This window comes from Labrus mixtus, chromosome 7, assembly GCF_963584025.1.
Source record: "Labrus mixtus chromosome 7, fLabMix1.1, whole genome shotgun sequence".
NCBI classification, from domain to species: Eukaryota; Metazoa; Chordata; class Actinopteri; order Labriformes; family Labridae; genus Labrus; species Labrus mixtus.
The window spans coordinates 13,673,393-13,700,511 of record NC_083618.1 but is presented as its reverse complement, the minus strand read 5'-3'; the positions used below and the strand labels follow the sequence as shown (position 1 = coordinate 13,700,511).

The window sequence follows — 27,119 nt, the reverse complement described above, 5'->3', positions numbered from 1 at the left end:
CCTCAACCACTGTGTAGCAGGAAGGTGTGAGTGTGACGCTGAGGTCAACGCTCTGTCCATCAATAAATCCTTGTCGTGACCCCTCTATGAATTTAAAAAAACACAAGGTCACTTCATCACTGCCTGACGTTGTGTCACAAAAAAAAAAATCCCATTTTGGATCATATGGACGATATTTTTCAGGTCATACCAGTGACAAAGTAAAGGTCAAACCGTGTTAGAAAATGGAAAGCCTCTTCGCACACACAGAATGAACTGCAGGTGAACAATCGAAGAAAGAGAAAATTACTATAATTGAGAATTCCATGGCAACAGCTCAACAAAGATCTATTATAGTGAACGACTGGTGACTTTATATGAAATGCCTTCTGAATATAAGCTTCTGATGATCCAGTCCCGCAAGCGGTTAAATTAGGGTTAAACCAAGATTATGACACAGATGGTTTCCTATTTATTTCTCAGTTACTGAATCTGTGTCCCTGAATGGCCTCTACTAGTGAAACATACACAGACAAGGCAGCTCTATGAAGTGGTCAGACTGCTGAAGGTAAATCCCTACCCGCAACAATATGAGAGGTCAGACCAGCTTCAACCATTTGCCCTTATTTGGTCTTATGTGGTGCTGAACTAACACTTTCATATCAGGCAGAAGAGGTCACGATATACACAAATGGTTCATCTTACCAACAGCAAGGAGGTAGGGGACAGCAAGCGGACAAATACAGGTGGAAAAGCTCAAGTCTGTCGTACAGAATGAAAGGAGGTCAAAGTGGCAGTTTTGGAGGTGAGGATTTAACTAGAGAGGATATGATGTATTCCCAATGTAGGAGGGAAAACAACAATGAAACAAGGATCATAAAAAGACCAGAGTGATGAACTGATCATGAAATCTGCCATCAGCTGGGGATATTAAAACGTTGGGAAAAAGCCAGAAGAATGTCCAATCAAATGCATTAAAAGCAACAAGGCATAATATCATGAAAGAGTAAAGTATTTAGAAAATGCAATTGCTAATACCTGCTAGTTCTTTACTTCTGAAAGACTTGCACTCAAAGCTTCAGTAAACCTTGCTTTCTTTACCAACACAGCCTTAGACTTAGAAGGAGGAACACTTTTTCCATTTATTCCCATACCAGAGACTTGCATTTTAAGCTCATAAAGATTTACGCTAGCTATATTTTCTGTTTCATATGGATCCATTGTTGTAACATACTGTGGAAAACACCGTCAGTGACATAGAAAATAAATCATCGCAGGATTTCCAACACATTTAACACTGATGCAGCATATTCGGATGTTCAGTGAGAAGGAAAGCAATAGACACGGCCCTAGGTGAAGTTTAAAACAAACAAAACTTCACATTTTATACAGGGATGGAAGTTGACGTTCTGGTAAATATGTGCAGAATGCTGTTACGTAACATGTCTTATGGGATCCAAAGTGACAACAGCACAAATCTAAAACTAGAGTGTCTACAAGGCGGAGTATTGAAGGGAGGTCGTCTCATTGCCTGTCCTTACTGGTCATTCATAAAGTGCAGAGCGTTAACACACACAGTTAAAAAAAAAAGGATGAATGTATGAAATGTTAACATTGGTGTGAATATCAATCAGGACGCTCAATGAAAAACATGCTCTCAAACAATTCTTCCAGATAATATTAGGCAGTATGATGCTAAGAGAGAGAGAGAGAGAGAGAGAGAGAGGGAGAGAGAGAGAGAGAGAGAGAGAGAGAGAGAGAGAGAGAGAAATTCATGCTATATCTATTTATGTTTGGAGAAAATCAACAAAGGGATTTTGGTTATTCACAGTGAATCAACATATGCTTCAAAATAAAAACAGAAAAAAACATTGTCTTTTATATCAATCCTTATTTCTGCCACTACAGATTTAGGTCATAGCTCGTGGTGTAGGAAAATACTGAAAGTTTTTCTAGTATTGCTATTCTAGGTTTTGTGATCCTGTTAAAAATACTATAGATGTTAAGATTAGAAGTGTATTGATGACATACCATGACTCAGGATTAGTGTAGCCATCTATCTTCAGATATTTAATATTTATACTTTCAAGTTTGAAAAAGAAACTGAGACAGGGAAACATAATGTTAAATCCCTATTACTATAATATAAAACTGTTAGTCACATAGGGGACAATATATGGCCTAGCTTACATTAACCACCATTCATTATATTGAATGTACTGTATTGTAATGCTTATTGTATTGCCAGATTCTTGTCAATACACATCTGTAGTTATAACAAGAGTTTTATTTTAATCAATGGAAACAGCATCACTTATCCTTATATAAACTGTATATAATATATACATTTATACTTTACTTGGCACATGTCAAAAGAGCAATAGAAACTACATGTGTGGCACGGCTACAAGCATTAGAGACTTCAGAGTGAAACCTTTGGTCTCATTAACAGCTTTGGAATCAGACAGTTTTAATGTTGTCAATTATTAATTACAGACAATGTCCATAACAGTATTTATGTAACTACCCTGTTGTGTCTCAATCCAAGGTGAAGCTTTACCCATAGTCAACTCTAAAAATATAAAAATGATGTACTGACCAGTAAATTGTAATCATGGGGACATTTAGCTTAGCTGCCATTAACAAAGAAATCTAAATATAGCAACAACCAAAACGAAACAGAATTGTGTAATCAGTGGCATGCCCACACAATTTTTCTGACTAGAACATTTTGACAAGCTGTCAGACTCGACCAGCCACAGATAGCTCAGAGAGGAACCCGAGAGGTCACCGCTGGAACCCAAATCTCTATTAGTCCAAATGCAGAAAACATCAACGCCCACTCTGGTGACAAACATTAAGCATGGTGTCTTCTGCAGCAGCTTTCATCAACGTAAAAAGACTGCATGCAGGGAGGGGGGGGGTTTCAAGGTGGATGAACAGGTTAGGCTGCAGCTCCATTCAGCTGTGTCCAGCTACAGCTGTGGAAAATGAGTCTGTTGCTAAAATTAGCTCTGGAGTAGGGGATCGCCTGAAGAAAAACGTCACAGTTGCCTGGTCTGGCACACATGCTGCAGTAGCTGCTGAAATTGAGAAAAAAAAATGATACTCACAAAGTATTAAGAGTGGCTCAGTGCAGATTTGTATCCTCACCAAAGGGTGTAGTGTAGTACTGAACGAAATCAAGCAGGATCAAAAGGTAGCAGAGGGAGGATTAGTGCAAGAAAAGGGGGACATTTTCAGGGGGAATAAATCACTTTTGAAGGATGCTTTGAGGCAGAAGCAATGAAGTTATAACAAATAATAAACAATACTCAATGTTGCCATCTAATGACGACAACATGGTTTTATCTTATGCTGTAGTTTTGTGGTTTTATCGTAATAGAACTGCCGTGGGTGGAGATACTTTCAGAACTAAATGTGAAGTTATACATGAAACTGATAAATATATTAAAACTTGATGTTCTAGGACGCTGCACAGTGTAGGAGTGCAGAGAGTGATGCACTTGCTGTGTTCACTGAATGCATCATGTTTTTTAAGTGCAGTGGGAGGAATGTGGATTGTGCAATAACGTAGCTGCCAAAGTGGAGCTTCACCGACATCTAGTGGACATTAGATGTAAGTAACATAGAGCTAGAAGAGGTCAAAATGCTCCAGCAACACTTGTGGTATGAATATCAACGTTATTAACAAATTAGACCGATGTGTTTCAGGGTCATGCATGAAGGCCACAAGCCGAAACGTCTAATTTGTTAATAAGATGATCTTCATACTACAAGTGTTGCTGGAGCTTTTTGACCTCTTCAAGCCTTTCACTCTTTGTGCACCTTGGTAGTTGGTCAAGTAAAATCCTGCTTTGCTTCTTCAGTAACAAATATCTATACATCATAGTGAAGGTAATCGAGTACTTTCTATAACTTAGATTACATTCTTCATCTTTCTTGATAGACATGCTCCAATTACTGAGATTGTTTTAGATGCTTTGCAAAAAAAATAATGGATAACTGTTTTGAATGATCAATTAACTCTTTCTTCATGCAACAAATCTGTCACTGCAGATGCCTACCCTTGTATGAAATGATTCGCTGACTCCCTTTGATTGATCTCAAAATAACTTGTTTGAGTTTGGAATATTCTGCACATTTTGTAACCCTAATCCTCCTTCAATATTTTATTATATCTTGGATGATTAAATGAAACAAAGTCCACATCCAGCATTGAAGCTCTAAAAGCTTTTTTCTTATGGCAAATAGTTTTGACTTTAAATAAAAAAGTTCACTGTGCTGATGCGTCTAAGTTCCTCTTATCAACGCCATCACGCAGGAAGTTCCAGCATAAAATCACATTTTGATTCTTATTTCTCTAAAGTTCAAAAGAATGGAGTGCCACTTAAATACCTGAAAATGCTTACATATCATCTGTGTCTGCTGTAAACATTAAAGAGTTCATTCTACTTGATTAGGTCTGATCTCTGCATTTGCAGCCTTATTTGATATGTGTTCGCCCCCTAGTGGTAAAACCTAATCAATGCATCTTTACTTACAATACTTAAAAAAGTTCACAAATATCCATCTTTCATCCATACTGTTCAACTGTACAAACTCAATATAATAAATAATTCTTTATCTTTCCACCAAAGAAGTCAAAGTTAACTTTAAAAGATGAAATATAACCTTTGTATTCAAATTTCACGTCTACCTGCAAAGCTTTTCTCAATGAGCGGAAAAGGACTCAGGGTACATGAAGGAACACGGATGGTCCAGCCGCCGAGCTTTGCACGTATGAACGCCTAAGTGAAGGTCATTACAATTATCCATTAGTGATCACTGACTCCAGAAATCTATACTACGCCAGCCAACCTGCATATAGCTCAAAGACACAGAGCTTCCTGTCTCGTCTGACTGAACTCTAGCAGGCTCCTTTTCTCTGCTGCCTGGCTCTTTCAGTCAGAGGTCATGGACACTAGGGAAAGTTTTTCCGGTGTCCAAATGGGCCTGCTGAGTGATCGTATTGGGTTACAGGGGCAACATAAAGAAACAAGACTGATCCCGTTGCTTCATTTGAATGACAAAGTGATTACAACATTGAAACCACATTATCAGCAATATTTCTCAGATGAATCAGAGTATTTAACCATTCACACTTACTAGAATATATACTAATGGCTGTTTAATTTTTCCTCTATTTATTAAGAACAGGGGAAACATATATCTTGCTTATCTAGGGTTGTCAAATATAACCCACAGTTATGATAGGTCCAACAAGTAAAATGATCAAAGTGGGTTCATAATGTGCAGTAGTGAACAGGTAGATGACTTTTAAAGACAAGAGGGAGACAAAAAAAGGTAATAGTAAAAAAGCAGCTAAGAACGATGCTGGTGTACCTTCTTCACCACACACCTGAAATATTGATGAGTTCAAGTCAGAGGTTACATGTACATGCTGAACCAATTGCAGCACCAATTACCGAATTGCGGGCGATCACGATACAAGGAAACGTCGGATCCTGGCAGGACGTCATCTGTTACTGTAGATGAGCTACTACTCCTGTGGTAAACCAAATCCGATAGTTAATTACAACACAGAACACTAACCACACTAAGATATCTTATGAGATCTATTAGCTTGAGCAAAAATAAACAGGAGGAATACTACTCTCATATGCACACTCACAAAGCTGCAGCCAAGCCAAGCCTGTCACGGGCGAGCGACTGACCTTTACGCAGGGAAGCTACTGCTGGAATATTGTGATGTCAGCGGTGGTGACATACAACACCGCCTCTAGACGAGAGTAAAACGTAGTCAACCCAGACATGGCAGCAGCAGCCAAATGTTCTAGTCACTGGTCTCAGTCAAAAACAACAGCAGCCATGCCTGTGCATGGTGAAAGCTATCAATGTCCACTACAATAACAACATCAGCTCAACTTATTAGCCAACACAACAGCTGCTACACCTGCTGTATGGTTCAATGTTATGACTGATGATTCCTGTTCCTGTCATCCGACTGTTGACACGGAACAAAAACACTAAATGTTTCATCTCTTGGTCTGCACTTGTGGTCCATTATACACCTGTCTGTAGTACATCTCTGAAGAAATACAATACTGTATATGCCTTAACATGTACAATGAATCCGTTAGACTTTTAAACTTTAGAATTGTGTAAAAAAATAAATGTAAATACCTCAATATTTTTTCATCCTTCTGAAGATAGTATTGATAGTGTGATAAAGTCATACTTAGCTAAGGACGTTACAAATAGTAGAATCTCTGTCCAGCTAAAAAAATTCAAAATCTTACATGGGAATATTTAATATACTATGTCATATATATGTCATATATGATGCTCAATTTGAACTAAGCTTAGAAAACCCTTTGAGACAGACAAAGACAGTAATTAAAGCTCTATAACAGTATTAGTAGTATAATGTATGATTGATAGAATCATGTGAAAATATCCAAGTCAATAGTTTTATATGTATGTTATTTACACTCTTTCTACTTTTGACCACAAAGTAAGGGGACAGACTCGCCACATAGAAACGTGTAAGAAAGAAAAGCTGGGGAAGAACTAAGACACCGTGATAAATGGGAAGAGGAAGAGAAAGTGTACGTGAGATTTTAAGGGGCCAGGTAACTCCTTATGGAACAATCTGTCCTTCCCATGTAGTTGGGCCAATATGCCATCGACCTAGATGATTAAAATAAAACCTGAGCCCCAGTACCTTTTGATGAGTGCTGAGTCTGACCAGAGGCCAGACAACGACTGTACTGATTTACACAAAGGCAGATAAAAACGTTTTCTTTCCAAAAATCGGATTCTAATGAGAGTATTTATCAAAATTAAATCAACAGTAAAGGCTTAAAAAAAAAATAATAATCGTCTTCAGAAACACCAATGTGATAGCACACACCCGTTTATACATCTTCAAGTTTCTGACCTCCTCAAACAGCTGCTCTTACATCCAGCTTTCACACTCACTGTCCTGGTCTCTGAGCTATCCTGAGCTCCTGTCAGGCTCTGCCTCTCTTACCTGTACTTCATGCCTGTCTGATAGGACACACACTCCTCCAAGGCCAGGCAATGCATCTTCAGGAAGTCTTCCATGTTCTTAATTTGAGCAGCGACTCTTTGTTCCCGGAGTCTCTGCAGCTCAGCGTGGTCGGGGGGCCGGGCCGGTGGCTGATTAAGCCCCTGGTCTGAGTGGTAGCGGTTTATCCCGCTCCGGATGCTCTCGCTGTAAGTCATAGACAACATCTTGCCGCTGCCACTGCTGCTGCTCTTCCGAACACTGCCTGGCACTGCCGGTTTGGGAATCTGCAGGTTTTCAGGAGGACAGTAACTGGACTTGCGCTTGCCAGGAGGCTGCCCGGTGGGGCCACTTGCGTACCCTCCTGCAAACATGCCCCCCCCTCCCACTGCTGTCTCCTCCTCCTTCTTGGGATGCTTAGGCGACCCGTGCACTGAAGAAGAAAGTAGGGACACGGGCAGAGCGCGGTGCTAGCAGGGCAAAGCCACCTCCTTAAATAGCACCTGCTCCCAGAAAAAAACAGCCCTCCTGCTCTGGGCAGCACACAGCCATGCATCTTGTAATCAGAGTCGAACAACATCACCCCGCACCCCCCTCCCCTGACAGGTACACAATGGCAGGGATACGCTGATAGGGAGCTTTCAGGTGAGTTGCTGGTGATTAAGGAACAGGACCAAAGAGGACACATGCTAACTGCAAAAGGGAGGCATTCAAACATGCACCAAGCCTAAGGGAGGAACATAGTCCTAAATTGTGAATTTAAAACAATTCTGTTTTTTGACTGGAGTAAGAGGGAGAGCCAATAGACAACATTCTGAGAGTAGTCCACAATGTTGTTTGAATATGGAAAACAAAAAGCCCACTTTGCCTTGAAAAACAAAACAATACCGTTTGGCACAAGTGCTAAAAGAATCTAACAACTGCAGGATATTCACCTGCCATGGATTTTTAAATGTGTGGCCAGTTTGTTTCTTTAGCTTCAGTTCACAGATATTAAGGCATTTATGGTTTCCATTCAAAAATTATTTTTTTTACACATTTCCTTCTTGTAGTAACCACTTTCCTTATTTTCCGTTCAACCTGCAAGATTCAGACCTACAAAGAGTGTTGTGCTGATTTTCATCCACAGGGGGGCAGCACTGTGTCAGTTCAGCTGTTAGGGCAGAGCACTTTCTTGGTCAAATGAAAGAACTGCTCGATACCAAGACTGCAATTATGACAACTTTAGACATATACAAGTATCTAACCTGAAGACAAATATGACTTTAATATACACTTCTCTAAAAATATGAACATCTGAATACAGATCAAATGTTGTATTCTTTCTGTAAATAAAAATGTTTAATGTTATTTTCTCACAAAAAAAGAAAATTGTAAAAAAAAAAACACCCATTACATTAATGAAATATGACTAAAGTCGTAATTCTCAAAGCATATTCTTATCCATAATAATCATTTTCAGTTTGTTTTATAATTACTTAACTTTTAATTAGATATAAATAAAAAGACATGAAGAAGACGCCCGTACCAAATATAATGGCTGACTCTGAAATGAGTTGAAGTTCAATACAAACACATTTAATTAAAGGTTATTGAAATTATTCTAAAATTTTAAAAAAAGCTTACTCTGTCATCTTAAAAATCACAGCTCAGACTCTTCTCTGTACAGCTACTTTAGAATGCATTACAAGCCCTGCGCCTTATCGATCCTTTCAAAAGTCCTTTGACAAAAGCAGCACCTGATCAGCACTTTCTTCTACAAATCACCAGGCAAAGAAACACAACCATCACATTAGCCTGTTCACCACCCCAATTCAGCGCTCAGTGGTAATAAAACAATATTAAATCTAGCACATTTTGTATTCATTACACAAAAAAATGAAATGTGGACTGTTCATTACTCCAAAAGTATCTGCTTAAAGTCCTGACACTGAGTTAGAAACTGTTCACACCACCAGGACTTAAGTCTCTCCCACAAACTGTCTATTAAATTAAAAGTCTTGCTAACAGATTTTTCTTGCACAAAAGACATAAAGGAGGAGACTTCAAGCAATGGGCAGCATGCATCCACACACACCAACAAACTCCTCATCACTCTGCCAACCCCAAACACACCAAACATACACACATTCAGACACTCCCCTGATGCAGCCATGAGCGCAAATCTTTCCTCAAACTCACCCGGTTTCTTGGGGGTCGGCTCATGAGCGAGGTTGCGGGGTGCCAATCTGCTCTTATAGACACACACTGCAGACGGTGATGGAGCGGGTCCACCCAAACTGGGAGTGTCTTACTAGGAAACGTCTAAACCAATTAGTATATAAGAGAGTGCATCCCTTCCCTTCCCTCCCCTCACCGCCTGGACCTTACTCTATCACCACCAGAAACACCTCTCCTCCTCCTCCTCCTCATCCTCCTCCTCCCCTCCAGATCTCATGTAAGAAATCCATTTATGTCATTTAGTGGCCCGGCTTGTTTCTGCTAACCGCAGCAAATAATATCAGGCCTGAATTATTCACCAAAGCTTTTGCGCTAAAAGCCTCTGATTGTTGTTCCACAGGAAAGAATACTAAGAGCTGGACAATAACGAGGGCCTGAGTGTTGTGTGCACATGAGACACACACACGCACACACACACGCACGCACGCGCGCAAACACACACACAGTCAAGCAAACACAAACTGTACATACTACACACACAGAGACACAATACATTCACAGACAGAAACTACAAACCAAACCACCACGCATGTTCAAATGTGCTCTAACCTGAGCATTATGGAAACCACACCAGTTAAGAGCGCCCTGCAGCTTCTCTCTGTATCTCAGCAGCCCCTTGTGCAGCTCAACATGTCAACATCACACAGTCACATAATGACAAAAAACACCTGAACGAGTGTGTGAAGCGGCTCTTCGATAGCCTTAGGAGTTACAATGAGATCAATCCAGAGCCCTAATGTATATCTGTGTCATTTCTGTGATTACATTGAGTGTAGACAATTAGAGTGCATTAACTTTCACTGATTAAAGACATACAAGGCAGAAGTACAGTAAGTAATATCAGTGTCTCCACAAATGACCACTTCATAAAAATAACAACCTCTGCAGTTGGGCGCGGATTGTGTCTGCTGAGAAAACTTAAGAAGTGCTTTGTAAGGACTTTAATATGTGATCTAACCGGCAGTCAAACCAGCCACAGTGTGAGAGTTTGATGGTTTTGATTTATCCGTTACTTACTGCATCACATTTTTCAGAACTTCTCAGCAGTGTTATGATGATAATAAATAATATAATTCATTAAATGAACGTGTCTTTCTCCCAGGTAAGTGGCACTACATGGATGACGGATTAACCATAATTAAATGATCAGTTAATTGATTAAATTACGAGTGTTTCATTAAAGTTCACTTAAGTTTCTGCTTAAGTCCCGAAAGGCCAATATGATATAATGAGCTCCCTGGCTGCACTGCATGGCCAGCTGTAATGAAAGAGCTTATTACAGGACTGACACTGACTGAAACTACACAAACTACAATTAAAAAGCAGTTTTTTAAATGATCGAACTTTTAGTTTACAGGTTTTCAAAATGTCTCCTCATATCCGATAAGCAGATGCCAAAACATTTTAACTAACATAAATACAGGTAAGATTAAATGTTCAGGACAATAATACATTTAAACTGTTCTATAACTTCTGATTTCAGTCAATCTTTGAGACTTTCAAGACAACAAGATAAGAGTTAAATCAGCAAAATAGCTAAAGAAAAACTTTCCCATCTTCAGCACAGCTGTTTAAAAGTGAGATGATGAGTGACGCTGCTAAGAAGACAATAATAAATCACAACTTCCCCTTGTCTATATGTCATTGTACTGATTTTTTGCTTGTTGGTTGTGGTCTTTGATATTAATGAAAATAAGATATTTTTTGTTTGAATATGGTTCTATTTTCTAAGAGGAAGTCATTTCTGTATAACAACAATAATAAAAGAGCACTTTAAGTTCATGACAAACTACACACTACAAATGTTTCCTTGTACCAGAAGACATCCTGAGCTACAACAGTCCTGAGTGGTTGTTGAGTGGTTCAACTCCATTTAGTGAGATCATGTTTTGTAATAATAATAATAATAATAATAATAATAATAATGCAATGACTATATTACTTGAGTTACAGATAAGTGTGTATATTAGCACTACAGATGTCTTTCTGCTATAGTGGGTACCTTACTTCATAAGGCCCCAAACTCTTTTTAGCTTCTTCTCATTGTAAACGGAAATTGAATAAAATATACTGTATGTATATATACTATATATGTATATATATATATATTTAAGGTTTCAGATAACAGCTGAAGAGAGACAGGTAATGTTGGGAGGAAAGAGTGGAAGATGACATGCAGCAAAGGCCCGAGGTCGCATTCAAACTTAATCTCTGCAATGAAGACTATAGCCTCCGTGAATGGAACGCTGACATAACCACTAGGCTACCGGTGCTCCCCTACCAAAATATGTTCAATGTGCTTTAATTTAACATTTTGTACATTACCAAACTGAAAAAAAAGACGTATCTAAAGATAAAAACTTAGATTAAATTTCCCCTCGCTCAGCAATATTCGCCTTAAACTCAACAGAGACGTCTTACCTTACAGAACTACTGACATCAAATATATCTGGAAAACACATTGAGCAGTGATCATCAACTGGCGCCTCTTGGACCACATCTGGCCCGCCACCGCTTCCCATCCAGGCTCCAGAATGTAATGGAGAAAAATTAGGAAAAACTATGTTGTGGTATTTAAAAAAAAATCCATATAGCAACCCCAAACCAATTAAGTGTAAATATTATTTTTTTAGGAATGATATAATGTTTGATTTGTTTCATAGAAATCCACATGTTAGCTTCTAATATTCAACCAGGATAAAGAGCTCTCATAAAGAGCTGTGCTTGCTGCTCTGACTGAGCAATTTATACGGGTGGTCAAATTTAGAAAAAGCAAAAACTTTACACTCTGCCAGTATAATCATTAATGCCCTCTATCCTACTGAACAAGTTAATTGTATTTCTACATTGTGTTGCTTTGAAATAAGACAACATGTCACCGTGGCGATGCAAAAGAAACCTCAAATACATATCAACCATTTTTACATCTCAAATTAGTGAGCTGAGGAGGTCTTAATACCAGCCATATGATAACCTGTACATATAACTGTCTCACATGTATTGCATTATAAGACGCACTTTCTTTTACAATGTTTTTTTATCTACGTTTTCTTTACTCATACACATGGGACATATAGTGGTCAGCAGTCAACAACCCGCATCATTAGAAAGCACTCAGTCCTCAGAAAACTGTGAAATGGTTTAACGACAGCTGGAGCCGGAAATACTTGTCTAAAAGCATTCTTAGTGTGCAGACTTGGGGGACAGCATAGCATGGCTCAGAACAGATCACGTCATACACGAAGAGAACATGGATCATCAACACATGTAGGAGAGTACAGCAAGACCCCAGATAAGAAGGTCTTAAATGATAGTGATTACCATGTAAGTCAAAGCAGTAACAAAACACAAGTGTAGACTGTCTTTCATCATACTTACACAGTTCAGTTTTGCATACTGGTTAGTCAAGCTTGCTATAGCGACCATTGTTCAGTTTTTATTCTGAAATACTTCAATGATTGAAAGATTATGAGAGATTAAAGTTTTCTCCCCTACCAGCCCGTGTGGCTGTCAGTGTGATGGACAGACAGAGATAGCAGGCAGAATCGATCCCCCTCATGCAGACCGGGGGGAGCAGCTAGTGGGAAGCTTTGCACTTTAAAAGAACAGAAATGTGCAAGGCGCCAAGATAAAAATCTGATAGTGAGCTCATTACAAGTATATCCACGTAGTCAGGATTTTTTTTTTTTTTTTTTAAATACCTGCATCAGCAGAATAAGACCTGATAAAAGTCCATAAAATATGATCCTACGCTAAAGTGGCAAAAAGAACGGACAAGCTGAAGACGCACTGATCGAGGAGTGAGTAGAAGTAACCCAACACCGACTTCATCTCAACAACAACACTGAGCTGAAGGATTTGTCTGGATGTCTAACACAGGACAGATCAGGTTGAAGTCTCATGAGGTCATATCTTGTTAATGAAGAAATGATGAATACAGTAAAATGGCAATCTGCTCAATCATGCCAAAGTAAAAAAAAAAAAAAAAAAAAAAAAAAAAGTGTCCAGAAATCACAACAGTAAAAGACGTCCATGTCACTTGATGATGCCTGACAGAAGCAGATGTCTCAGATGTCAAAGAACGGGTGGAATAATAAAGGAAAGATTCAAACTCAGACACTTATTGTTGATTCAAAGGTTTTTTTTTTCGAGCAACCTTGCAACTAAATCCATCATCACCCCTATCAGGTTTAAGCTGAATGTGCTTTGCCAGAGTAGGTGATAAGTGTTACCTATACTGCAGAGGTTTTCTAATGGACGCATGGTGTTAAATTACAGAATGAAAAGGCTCCACAGCCACCTTAGTATGAAACTGAAACAAAAAATGTATGCAAAGAACAAGACAAGCTAAGAAGAAGCATGTTTTGGAGGGACAGATAGTGACTAAATGATAGAGACGGGTACCTGTAGAACTGCAGCTGTCGTTTGGGGCTCCCATAACGAGCGCTGAAGGAAGCAGGGGGGAGGGAGGAAACAGGAAAGCTTTGGTTAATGCAGCAGGACAGGAGAGAGAAGAAGAAGTCAGTGGTAGCAGAACATTTGATAGACACTAAGGTGAAGAAGGATGTAATGTGAAGAGTCAGAGACAGAACAACAAGTAGAAGAGTTAAGTGGAAGGGAATAGAAATAGCATCGTCACATACAGACTGATAAAGCATATTAGAAAGAGCACATAGAAAGACTTCTTTACTACATTACGTCATGTATATTCTGTAGTACGGAGACATGTTAAGGCATTAAACTGCATGATCAGTGCAACTATGAGTGCATGTTCAGAGACAAAATAAAGTCTGCCCTGAGTTTGAACGAATTCCATTTTTTGAAAGACCCAAAGAAAAAAAGTTCATATCAATGTTCAAACATGTTTTTGATCACATCCAGCGCTCTGATCTCACAGCAGCGTTTCCCCGCAGCGCTTTATATTTGATGATTTAGAAGATTTGGCATGTTAGTGTTATGTTTGCCTCTATGTTGCAGACAGAAGCAAACAAGGCCAACAGCACACTTAGCCTAAAACTCTAAACATGTCTGATGTACAACAACAACAACTGCAGCAACAACAACAACAACAACAACAACAACAACAAATGATGGTGCAGTCATGGTTAAGAATTTCAGACACAGTACAGTGTCTGGTTATAATAACATAGTTCTGAATGTCAATACGTCTTAGATATACAGTAGAACTATCCACTGTCTTTATAATAAATAAATCATACATTTCTGTAAGCACATTTTCTAGAGACTTACTTCTACACTCAGCAGGAAACCTACGCTTCTATAACCAGTTGCTCTTTCATTTCATACTGTGTGCAAAGCATCCCTCAAATAACTTGAAAATCAGTGTAAAAATAACTTCATTATATAACTGATCTATTAAACATGAGCTATTACAAAACACCAAGTGTTCATCTAAAAGTTGAAAAAAAATCAGTATAATAAACTGGATAGTTAAGAGTGTAATTTAGTAAACCATAACTTTCACTTTTTATACTGACTAAGCATCCATGACCTGTGAGTGACTAATGCATAATGGGGTTGCTAAGGGATGTTTAGGAAATACATTTGTCATCACATCCTCTCATGTGTAATAGTGCTAACTTTCTGCTTTATCTTAAAGGGGAAGCTACACAGAGACTTTACAAACATATGGCGTAATAGTTGATGATTTGAACACGTATAAGGAAAATAATGAATCATTCATGTCAATGTTCTGGTTCCTATCATGTGTCTCAGTGTCTTCTCAGTGATAGCAAATCAATTGTCATATCAAATCATAAGCACGTTCATTATGTTGCATCCGTCTATAAAGACAAGTGTCCAATGGCCGCCCAGTGGTGTCAGTGAAGTATCACAGAACTTTTAGCTCACAGCCACTGCACCCATCTGCTCATAGCGGAGAGGATATGAAACAGAGCCATAAAGCTGCCGCAGAGCAGGAGCGGAACGGATGATTTATTTAAATGATCAGTCTCTGGCACCACAGTGTGGTGAAACTTCAGAGTGCAGGGTCGTTAGTACAAGTTAGGCATAGAGGTCCATACTGCTGTTGCAGTGAAAGTAAACACAACACATAATGAGATACGTGTAAACTAAAAATGCTGTGATGTGAATTTATGCGGGAGTGTTTCTGCTGGGTTTCACAAAGTAGAGGACTCTTTTCAAATTAAACAGTAACGGACCAAAAGAACATTAGCTTCACCTACTTATTTACACAGTTACATGTGCTCAGTGAAAGACAACATGATTGGATATTTATCAGGGTCTGATAAAGCTTAGATATCTGTTAGTGTGAGGCATCCATAATAATGGTACCAGTAGTGATTCATACTTTGGTAAGAGTGTATTTTTATTTGTTTTCTGTGTTTAAAGTTCACTTTAAAATACCTTTAAATTACATAAAATACCAGTATTTCCACTGAAGTATTGAAATAAAGTTTCTAAGTCCCGCCCCAATTGCCCCAATTGCAGTAAAGCAAGCTTGATACCTGCACACAGCTTGGTTAACTTTGGCCTGTCTCAGAATTGGCTAGATGTGCTATATGTTAGCCTTGTAAGGACCAGATATGAAAAGTATTAATAATATTTCACTGGGGTTCCTGTACATAGACACCTGATACCCTGTAAATAATGTTTATTTTCCTAAAACAAAGAAGCATGGTGATTTTCAGTTCAGTTTTGCAGAGTCTTGAAGTGTGTTTTATACTATTTCAAGCATGGATTTCTGTACCAGTAGGGCAAAAAGGAGACAAGTTCTCAGACGTTCTGGAACAATATTAAATGCATTTACTATTCCTCCTTTGATTTCCAATTTTACACAATATTGTCAATTGTGTATTATATGTGTTATAATATGTTGGGCCATCAACTGACCTGTAGATCATGCCAGGGGAGCCAGTCTGTCGGAGGGAGAGGCGAGCCGGGGAGTCTGTGGTAGATTCAGGATACATGGAGGCAGGAGGGAAGGGGTGTGGCCAGCCTGCCGGGGGTGGTGCTCTTTCACCGGGACCACAGGGTACAGTTTATCACCAATCAGGGCTTCTGGAACAGAAAAGAGAGAACGTACGTACATTAGTGATGTGGGTTATAACCTTAGCGCACTTAGGCTGTAGATGTACAGCACACTCAATTATCTCTGCCTGTCCTTGCACTTTAATGTTTTATAATTTATTTATTAATTCATCACTATTAACAACATCTTACCTATCTATGTATTATATATGCTAGCCTTTCAAATCTAAGCTGCATCGTCCAGCCCTATATCCCCTTGTGTACAACACTGCACCCAATTAACCCAGTCCAGACACTTAGACACCATTTTTTGATCCAGCAAAAACAAAACAAAGGATAAGATTAAATAATTAGGAGTTGTACCATGTTGATCAATAAAAATAATTATGGTCGCCTGTTAAGCCTTGTTTACAATATTTATATCAAGGAAATCCACCAATTTCTTAAGAATGTCTTGATTGCTCTGCATTTTTAGAGGTGAAAAGGCACCACAATGTTTTCAGCGCTCTTAATGAGTTCCTGCTCCAGCTGACCTATCGACCCTATCACTGAGACATAAAGAGATTAAGTTGAACTTTTAAATTAATAGGCGAGTTATAACATGCACTTGAGAACGTTCACTGCCTTCACATGTATCTAAAAAGGATGGCCTTGTTAGGACGTTTGATCATTTGTTAGCTTAAATTTCAGCCAAAAAAAATGTGCTTAAGCCATTTAAGTTCTCTACACCTTGTCTTACCAGTGTTTAAAATATCAGATAGCACAGGTTTTATCATGTTATGCCAAAGGATGACTCACAATAATGGACCATATGTATCATGTTCTGTGGCTGCACAATTAAACAATGGTTTGTCAACTCTCCCAACAGCATGGTGGGACTCACTAAAATTCCTGCTTGGATGAACAAATCACAAAACAGTTGATCTAAAAGGACAAGGATCTCTTCTAGGGAACACGTATCTTGTGTTCATTTGAAATATAAGATCAGGATGTAAGGGTGGTAAATTACAGTCTGTTAGGTAACCAGAACACGACTAAAATTATGCAGATAAACAAAAGGCATCTCATCAAATGTGCCACTTGTGAGATGTCAATATTATTTTAAAAATTCCTTTGTCCTCTCATCTATCAAGGCCCTCAACACCACCTGCGCTGGCGTGTAAGGCGTGTGAATGTATGTGTGTATGAGTGTTCAGGTGTGACTGTGAGTGTAGGTCTGTAGCTGAACCTGCAGTTGTTCATCACTGTTCTTAATTGTTACATATTTATGGTTTTAGTGATTTACAGTTTTTAATGATATTTAACTGGACATGTTTTACTGATGAATGACTGTTCTTAGATATTTTGTTAGTGCATCAGATCAAGTCCAAGGCAATTTTCCCCACTGAGACAATAGAGTTCATCTTATCTTATCTTATTTGGTTTCGGCTTACTGATCATCCAGAACTGAACCAATATATGACTCAAAACAAAAGAAACGAAGAGAAAAGAGCAGCAGTTGTATTTATTTGACATTGTGTCACCTTCTTCAGAGAATTGCAGCATTCCTCCACCACTAGATGGAGTCGTGTGCTCGCTCTGCGGACATGAGCTGAATGAATAAAACAACAGATAAATGTAACCTCTGTGGATTCCCCAAGCTGAGAGTTAAAGATTTTTTTTAAATGCGCAATGAAAAGGTTTGTTCATCAGATTGGAAGCGCTACCATTTTTACAAGGAGGGATAACGACAGCACGACAACAACACAGAAAAACACTGTGGTCCTGCACTGAAAGACAGCAGCAAGCCTGGAAGCTACAAATAGCAGCCCACATTCACACCTATGAAGATCTTGATCCTGCTTCATCATCCTGTGGCTGCTGTGTGCTGAATGTATGTGGGTGCACCACAGCAAACCAAGGCTGATCCACTGCTTAGAGCGACTGGATTCTATGAATAATTCAAAGTGTCTGCCCAAGAAGCAGGCCACTGCTGTAGAGAGAGGGGTTTAGCAAGAAGAAGCTTGGTATCACTGAGGGTTGGTTAAGTGTACTCAGGTGACATTAACACACATTTGGGACACGTCAAGAGGACATTTACGGCCAACACCATGGCCTGAGTTAGAGAAGCGATACTGCTTATGCTTCAGTCAGTCGAGTTCAGTGGATAAAATCAAACGGGGAAAGCCGCAGAGAGAGTGGCATCATGTCACCGTGACAGAGCGGCCCTATTTCACCACTGGCTGCACTCACATGAGCCTTGTCTCGCAAGCAACGTCGTAATGGTAACATGAAGGTGACTTTCTCCTCACATCAATTTCCCCACACAGCGAAGAAGGTGTCCCGCGCTCCCAAGGACTCATTTAACGCTCCCCACTCGTTTCAATCACACTGGGATGGGACACCACTCATACCTGCTATCAAGTTGGCGATGATGATGCCATGACCCTGAGAGGTAAATGGCATGGTAGTAGATCTACTACACAGCACAGCAAAGTCCTGCCGGATTATCCATCATCGATGTGGATCAGAGGACACGGTGGGTCATATGAAAGCACATATTCTTGCAGAGCCTTAATACCCTAAATCTATTGTAGGGGATTTTCAGCTTTTCTCTGTCTCTCTGGTGATAATAAACTGAACATCATTTGGCTTCGGATTGCAGGTTTTTTACGAAAACCATAGTCAATACATACATCACATTATTCTTCAAGAAATTAGGTGACGTTTTTCAATATATTCTGACATTGTTTTGCTTTTGTCACAGAGCTCAAGGAAATACAACATTGTATTTGATACCAATGAAGAAGTATGATAATGTGATATATGAATGAGCAAGGACTGGTGAAACACTGAGAAAAAAACAACGTTTTTTTGTCCTTTGCTGAAGGTCATCCAGTGTGCACGAACTTTCGCAACAACCAGAGGTAAGCAAGCACATGTTCTGGATAAAGATGTTTAAAAAAAGAAGGACATGTTTGCTAGAAAGCAGCTTAATTCTAATACAATAATCTTGGTCATCAATGAGAACAGAAGAACATTTATGCATTTGCCCTTTGCTAGATCTATCATCGAGGACGGGTTAATCCAATCTAGTTTAATCTATTTTAAGCACAAAAAAACCCCCACTGTTTTCTGTCAGTTTGCGTGCGCATTAAAAAAAAAGTCAACAGTGTTTTTTTTCTTCATCAAATGCACTTGCTAAATGGGCCAAAAACAAAGTCGCCAACATAGAGCTACCAGAACAAACCCAGCCAATTAGATGCAGGTAGTGCTTCTGCACTTGACCTCTCACTGACCTTTGCCTCTGCAGGCTACTCTCCTTCCTGCAGTTTGTCCTCGTCCAGAGAACTGAGCTTCTCTATGTTGACGATAAAGACTACTTCTGATATTTGAGGCTAATTTGCTGAGATGACTAAACTCTGGATTTTGCAATTTTGGATGTTTTTATGTAGTTCAATTTCTACTTCCTGGCAATAGACCAATTTGCTGTTGAGTTCAATAGAGTCCGTAATGTTGTCTTGTTTTTTAAATTATTTTCTTAATGTTTGTGTTTCTTTAAATGTTGTGTTTTGTGAATGTTTTTATTGTGGTAAGCCACTGTCTATTTTTATGTTTGCTGTTGTTTCACCTTGTAATATGTCTTGCTTTAGGAACAGCACTGCAGTACTGTTGCACTGTTTTGAACGGTAAAACAAAAAATAAATTGTATCAGTAAAAAACAAAATCTTTAAAATTATAATCTAGACCATCACCAGCCTCATTGCATCACAAAAAATAATAACCCTACAGTGAAGCAAAGTGGAAGAGAACCTGTTCTGTCCAATTAGTGCACAGCTGAATAAATGAGGAGAACTACCACATTAAGCAAAGTCTCTTGTGCCTTCTTCTGCCCTCTCGGCAGCTTAAATCAGTAGGTTATCAGCTGTTTCAGTCTATTTCAATACCAGACTGAACAATAACATTTTGTGTTTGCACCTGATCACAGAGTGTAGCACATGGTAGAGTTATGCACCAGTCTCACAGAGCTGCCTGTTGTGAGCTGCAGTCAGAGAGGATGCTGCTGCTGACTGCAGCAATGCGGTACACTACAGGCTCGTCCAGGCTCAAGTTAGAGGGCTCAGATTTACTGCACTAATGGTCCAAGGTGCACTTTGCGGATTAAAACTGCAGACGGAGAGAGAGACAGGAAGTATAAGGAAAAGTACAGAGAGAGAACAGAGATGAAATCAGTATAGCAAGATAGAGTTATACGGAACTGGCTGTGACAAACATTTGAGGCAGAGAAGCTGATTCAAAAAGTAGCGTTGTGCTTGTTTGTCATCATCTCTCATGGTTTCCATGTGTACTATATACATTTTAGAACAACACAAAGTTTCCAGCCAAAATTTACTGTAAGTCAAGTACAGGGACTCAGTGTCCAGACAAGCCTTCCAATGGATGTCCTGGTTTGTGCTGTATCTATGAAGGTAGATATGTTGCAAAATGTGAGAGCTTGTAGAATGAGATGTGAGCTTGTAGAATGAGATGTGAGAGCTTGTAGAATGTGGAATGAGATGTGAGAGCTTGTAGAATGTGATGTGAGAGCTTGAAAAAGTGAACTTGTATGTAAAAATCATAATTTACTCAGATTTTTTTTAAATAACTTGTGCCTATTATCTTTTACAACCACAACTCTCCAATTACAACTTCTCAAATCTTCACAAACTACTTTTCTCGCGTGAATCTGCGCTGCTTGAGTTTTGCAACACATTTTGCGAGACGTCTGTAGCAAAACAAATTTGTACTTGTAGAAATGCCCCCCCCCCCCCCCCGCTCTCCTGTGTGTGTGTGTGTGTGTGTGTGTGTGTGTGTGTGGGGAGGGGGGATTGACCAATCAGAAGGGAGGAATTGCAGGTACCGGGGTGAAGATGGTTTCATATTTGATTTGATAATGGTATTAAGGCTTTTATTAAAGGCCTCCTATACTAACTAAGAGCTGCGAAAGGTTTGAGAGGATGTCCAGGACACATGAGAGGTGATTTGATGTCAATAAAATCAAAAATTAGAAGATTAGAGATTATAACCTTGAAATGTGCTTATTTAAGGCAATATGTCATTGATAATGATGATTTGCAGAGTTATTTTGATTTTGATTTATTTTTATTTTGTATTCATTGGTCTGAAATGTTAAGGGCTGTCACCTTCTATAATAGCAGTGGATTGAGATGTCTATGTTGAAAAGCATTTCTACAAGTACAAATTTGTTTTGCTACAGACGTCTCACAAAATGTGTTGCAAAACTCAAGCAGCGCAGATTCACGCGAGAAAAGTAGTTTGTGAAGATTTGAGAAGTTGTAATTGGAGAGTTGTGGTTGTAAAAGATAATAGGCACATGTTATTAAAAAAAATCTGAGAAAATTATGATTTTTACATACAAGTTCACTTTTTCAAGCTCTCACATCACATTCTACAAGCTCTCACATCTCATTCTACAAGCTCTCACATCTCATTCCACATTCTACAAGCTCTCACATCTCATTCTACAAGCTCACATGTCATTCTACAAGCTCTCACGTGTCATTCTACAAGCTCACATCTCATTCTACAAGCTCTCACATTTTGCAACATATCTACCTTCATAGTATCTCCTCACAGGTACCCTGCAGCAAGTAGCAATACACCAACGCAGCCCCTTGCAATTTTTGTTCAATGTTATTGTGGATCTGAACTCAGCCTGCAGGGTAAAGTGTTTTTCAATGTGTAGGTTTACATGCCAATTCAAAATGTTTGGCTGAAATTCTGTATGGAGAAGATATAAACAAAGGCATAAATCATACACAGGGCAGATTTTTTGATGCAGCTCTTACATAAAAACTAATCATTTCGTATAACATACTTTGCTAGTTACTTTTATAAATGATAAGTATATCTCAAAATCAATATATCAATTTTTTGATGATTTAACTCTTTAGATAATTATCAAAATGATATTGGCCTATTCTTTATTGATCTGTAAAAGATGACGGTCAGAATAACTTACAAAGGAACATTTGCATTCGTAGTGTTCAGTATTGTTAAACTGTTGTACATTGGATTAAAGGAAGACAATGCAATTTTTTACACATAAACACAGCAGAAATCAAGTATATACATTAGTGTCTCTCTGGGTCATGACTGTCTACAATGAGTGAGATGCGTGAGTCCCGCCATCTGTACTGTTGCCGTGTTCACATCATATAAAGCTTATAAAGCTGTTTTAGTCAAGGACTAGAGAAAAGAAGAATAACATAGCCTACTCACCGCTTATTGGGATGTGAAGTGTCTTTAGATCATGGTCATTCTGTATCAATTTATGTGCAATGTGAAGCTATGAGCTAACCAACAAGTGCTAACATTAGCCTGCTAACACAACAATACAGGCCACAGGCGATTGCAGCTCAAGCAAAGGACAATTTTGTCCTCATCTTGCGCTTAATGGTGCTTAATTATGATGTGTTTTAATTGATAACTTTTATTAACGCCCAAATTTCCCCTCTGAGGATCAATAAAGTACTATCCTATCCTATCCTATCCTATCCTATCCTATGTGCAACTAGAGTGAAGAAGGGTTGGAGTTGTGCCGCTGGAGGAGAGCGGAGGCTTTAGACTTCAGATTAGCGGAGGTGTCCCCAAACAGCAGTTTGTCAAGGGCGACATCTACTGGATCAAAAAGTCGCATATCCTTCTTTTAAAATCTCATTTGGGTTACAGTGTAGACATCTAACATTACAGCTGAAGAGAGGTGGTGGTGGTCCTCTGGGGAATTAGGGAGATGATGCTATGTCAAACAGGCAAGATGAGGTCATGAACACAATGCATATATCTCCACAGTCCCTGTTAAGATTGTCTCATACATCTCAATCTCTCCCAAACACAATGCTAAATTGAGTCACAAAAGGCAGCTCTTCATGCTCTCCATCCGTAAATCCACCTACACCCAGCCCGAGCGAGTTCCCTCTTGAGACAGGGCTTACGTGAGCGAGGCAAGCAGGCAGGCGGTGCTGGCCCAGAAAGCGCAGCACGGTGTTGTGTAGTATGTTGGCAGCTGCAGAAAACACACGCGGACCCGAGCAGATGGCTGCGGAAGAGGGAGACAGGCTAACAGACAAGAACTGCCGGGGATATCCTACATGGGAGTTCAGTCAGGCAGAGAGGGAGAAGAAGAAGCTAACCTAACCTCGTTCTGCATCAGGCTACAAAGACGATTCCAACGGAATCACCTCTTCTTCTTCTTCATCTTCCTCTGTGACATTTCTCAAAGAATCTTAGTCAAAAGCATGTAAGAGAAATGAACCCATGTCAGTGCATCATCTTTACTCTCATCATCAGACTGTTTGAGGTTTTATAAATGCTCCCCCTCTCTGGTAAGCTGTGGAGGGCCCTTGATTACAGAAACAGTGTAGGTCACTGGCTGCCAACCGAGAAAAAAGCAAACAGCAATTTGCATAAATAGCCTATTTATACAGCAAACTTGTGTGATACAAATCCTCCTCCCTCCAGTTAAAAGAAGTTAAAAGCCCGACTGAGAGCTCTGCCGTCAGGAATCATTAAATTCCTGGACAGCTGCAGCTGTTTCACACATAGAGGTTTACCACATCTTACGGTCAAACAGTAAGCCATGCCAATCATCAGCTGCTCTGACTGGGTCTACATAGATTAGAGTTCAGCTGGAAAGGTCTTATATAGAGGATAATAAACCAAAGTTATAATCCTTAATACTTTAATTATATCAAACCCTATTTTTGAAAACTTGTTTTATTTTTAGAAAAAGCCTTTCAATTGCTGTGAATTCTATAATTATCAGGTTTTTACTTCTCTTTAACATAGACAATACAGTGTTATTGTGAGATGAGAAATAAGGCTTTAATACTATCAAGTGTACTGCTTTGAGCAGGGCCTTTGTGCAAAAACAAGCCATAAGGTATCTTGATGAAGTCTACACTATACCTGGTTATTATACAGCATGAGACGTATAGTCCCAGGTCGCCTGTATCACTGACAGCATGAAGATGAATCAGCACTCTGTTCGTCCTTGCTCAACATTTCTCATATGCTTCCTATGCTGACTTATGGTCACCCCTGACATTAAAACATGGTCCTGCAGGAGCTCCAACAGAGAAACTATCCATTAAGGCCGGTTTTATGGTTCCACCGCAATGTGAAAAGAATGAATAGGATATCACAAGTGAGCTGGTGAGGTAATGTTAGAGCTAACTTGTGCCTGTGAATCTGAAATGAAGCCTTCGCTATCACTGCAGGGAGAGAACGTGCTGCAGTGAACCAGGAGCGCCTATAACGGCACACTGCAGCAGAAATATGAAACCATCTTTCTCTTGTTATGGGGAACGTCCCAGCTCTTCCTCTGCACAACAAGGACTAATAAACACAATGAAAATTAGGGTGTTTCAGTCTTGTGGTGGCTTCACACCCCTGCAAAAATGACAAAGGGTATTTGAACTAAGTGTCCACAGATTTGTTGGATCATGGTGTTAGTCAAGCGGACCTTTCTACCACGTGGTCAAACCTGTTAACCTAGAAAGGTACAGTAGTTCTTTCTCACCATTACCCACACAATTAAGGATGAACTTTTTGTCCTTGGATGTTAATATCATCATAACATGAAGCAGCCATTAATAAAAGTTAGACGATGCATTTCCCATTTTATTGTAAACCTATTAGGTACCCAGCATCTTTTTTCCTATTTATAGCTTGACCTATTTTTTTTTGCCTTTTTAAAATACTGCATGTCAGTGCCATCCGTATCACTTCACTCACTGTGACAAAAAAAGGGACATGAGCTGGCAGTAAAGAGAGGTTCAATATTTAGTAGTGCATAGGTGAGCAGAAAGCATTAAGTTGGTACAAAAACGTCGCTGCGCAGAGGGATACGCAGGAGCAGCCGCAGGCGATCAATACATCTAAATCTGGAGTGTCTTTAGAGAGGATCGAGAGGACAGCATCAGATCAGCACAACCATGTTCATATCAGTAGTTTAACTCTGTACAACTTGTATTGCTACTTTATGTATAATGTGTGCATGCGCAGGCCGCTGTGCAGATCACAACTTTAACAAGAAACCTAATGGCCTCATTTTTCGCTGCTTTAGCCAAAGTAAGCATATCTAATATTTCAACATCAGCTTTGTCAACAAGGTCTAGCGGTTTCAATGTTTGTGTAACTGATGGGTTCTGGTAATGCCTGTAGTTGCTACAGACTTCAAACTTGGCCTTGGTAAAAAAGGAATAAATACACACACAGTGACATTTTGGTTTCTGCGCTACTGAAACAACTTTAAAACCAAAGAGAAAAGTCAACCTAGTCAGCTTCCAAGGAGAAAAATATTCTGTTTGTCTGGGAAGTTTCCGGGTAGGTGCAACAAAAAATGTAACAATATAGCCAGTGGTGGTATTTAAGTTATCTGCTAGTTTTAGCTTACAGTGAGCCAGGCATTCCTTGGAGTGTGCACATGGCAGAGAGCCACTGCAGCAGATAAGAGTCGTCCAACTCTCAGCTTCTCTGCTGTTTGTTTTCTATTTATACAATAACAGCGATTGTTTAAATGGATTGTTAAATTATTCACAAAGTTTTTTATGCATCTCCAAATGTCTTCACATACAGAACCTCTTGATACCTCTAGCACTGTATTTTCCAGACAAATTTGATTTAATCTCCCCCCTGAGGGTGCTACCGTGCTTCTCTGATGGATGCTGTTTGTAACAGTCAAGGAAAACAAAATGGGTATAGTCCAGAGTTCCTAATGAATTCCGGCACAACTGCAGTAAGTGGCTGGCGGCTCTTTGAACAGACTCAGAGTGGCCCCAGGAGAAGCAGCCTGCAGCGACCAGAAGCCAACACACACCTTCAGAGGGGTAGAAGAGAAAAAGAAAACAATGCCTGAAAACATGGTATGGAAAAAGGAGGAAGAGGAGTGGGAAGAGGAAGAGGAAAAAAACTGCAGTTGAGTAGACAATTGTAGGGAGAAAAAAAGCTGAGTAGGCACCAGAAAGCAGGCTGGTCCAGGGAGGCCCTGTGCTGCAAAACAGCAGAGTGATGCATCACTCCTCTTATCTCAGACCTTCACTTTCCTCTTCTCATTTCCTGCAAACAACTCTCCTCTTGAAGAATCACTTGCACCTTTACCTGTCAAACTGCAGGGCTTCCACTAAATTCAACTTCTGTTTTGCCAATAAAGGATAATAATAAAGAAGAGTGTGCATAATGTGCCATATCTTTGTTTTATCCCAAAACATTTAACTGCAATGTTTTGAGCAATATAGCCTTATGACGATTTGCAAAAATAAAAGTTCTGCATACCGTGCAGGTGCAGAGTTATGCTATTACCAGGACACTCTAAACATTAAATATTAAACAAGCTTATTTCTGCACTCTGTACAATGGTTCCCTATTCAGACATGGAGCTTTTTGACAAGAAGACGACGTAGAGCTTTTTTTTGTGCATGTTTCTGTAAAAAACTGAGGCAAACATGACACATAGCTGGGGCCAAGACCAACCCCGTGACCTCAAAGCAAGGGTTTGGTCTCAGTGCAGCATCCTGCAGCCACTTCACTGGAACAAGACATGCTATTCAGTACCTGCCTGTGTCATTCTAACCGTGCAAGGTCAATGTGAATCTGTCAAAGTGAAAGAAGGAGGTGATGTCTGTATCACTCCCAACACCCGACTTTAACTTTTCATACTGCTGCAAGTGTGCCTTCACACATTTCAAGTCATGCTAGGGGTGTTAGCATGTTTGAGCATTGCACAGGAAGGAAAGCCCCCCCCCCCCCCCCCCCCCCTCGTCCGGAATAGGGTGCATGCTATAGCTTCTGTTTGACATTCTCAAGTAGGAAGCATTAAAACCTTTTTTCTTTAGGT

General features: G+C 39.5%; 1 protein-coding gene across 5 annotated transcripts in view; it reads right to left on the bottom strand.

Moving 5' to 3' along the window:
* The window catches only part of kcnab2a (potassium voltage-gated channel subfamily A regulatory beta subunit 2a), an 81,587-nt gene that overhangs the window by 33,771 nt on the left and 20,697 nt on the right, over positions 1–27,119 (bottom strand). For 3 of the 5 annotated variants that reach the window (XM_061043139.1, XM_061043138.1, XM_061043137.1), the window contains exons 2-3: positions 16,106–16,273; positions 13,637–13,678 (exon numbers count right to left, since the gene is read on the bottom strand). In XM_061043139.1, the coding sequence (XP_060899122.1) occupies positions 13,637–13,678; positions 16,106–16,182 (119 nt within the window). In that variant the 5' untranslated portion in view covers positions 16,183–16,273. Of the gene's footprint in view, positions 1–7,015; positions 7,300–9,193; positions 9,332–13,636; positions 13,679–16,105; positions 16,274–27,119 lie in introns of those variants that run through there. The other 2 variants (XM_061043135.1, XM_061043140.1) reach the window with 2 other exon arrangements.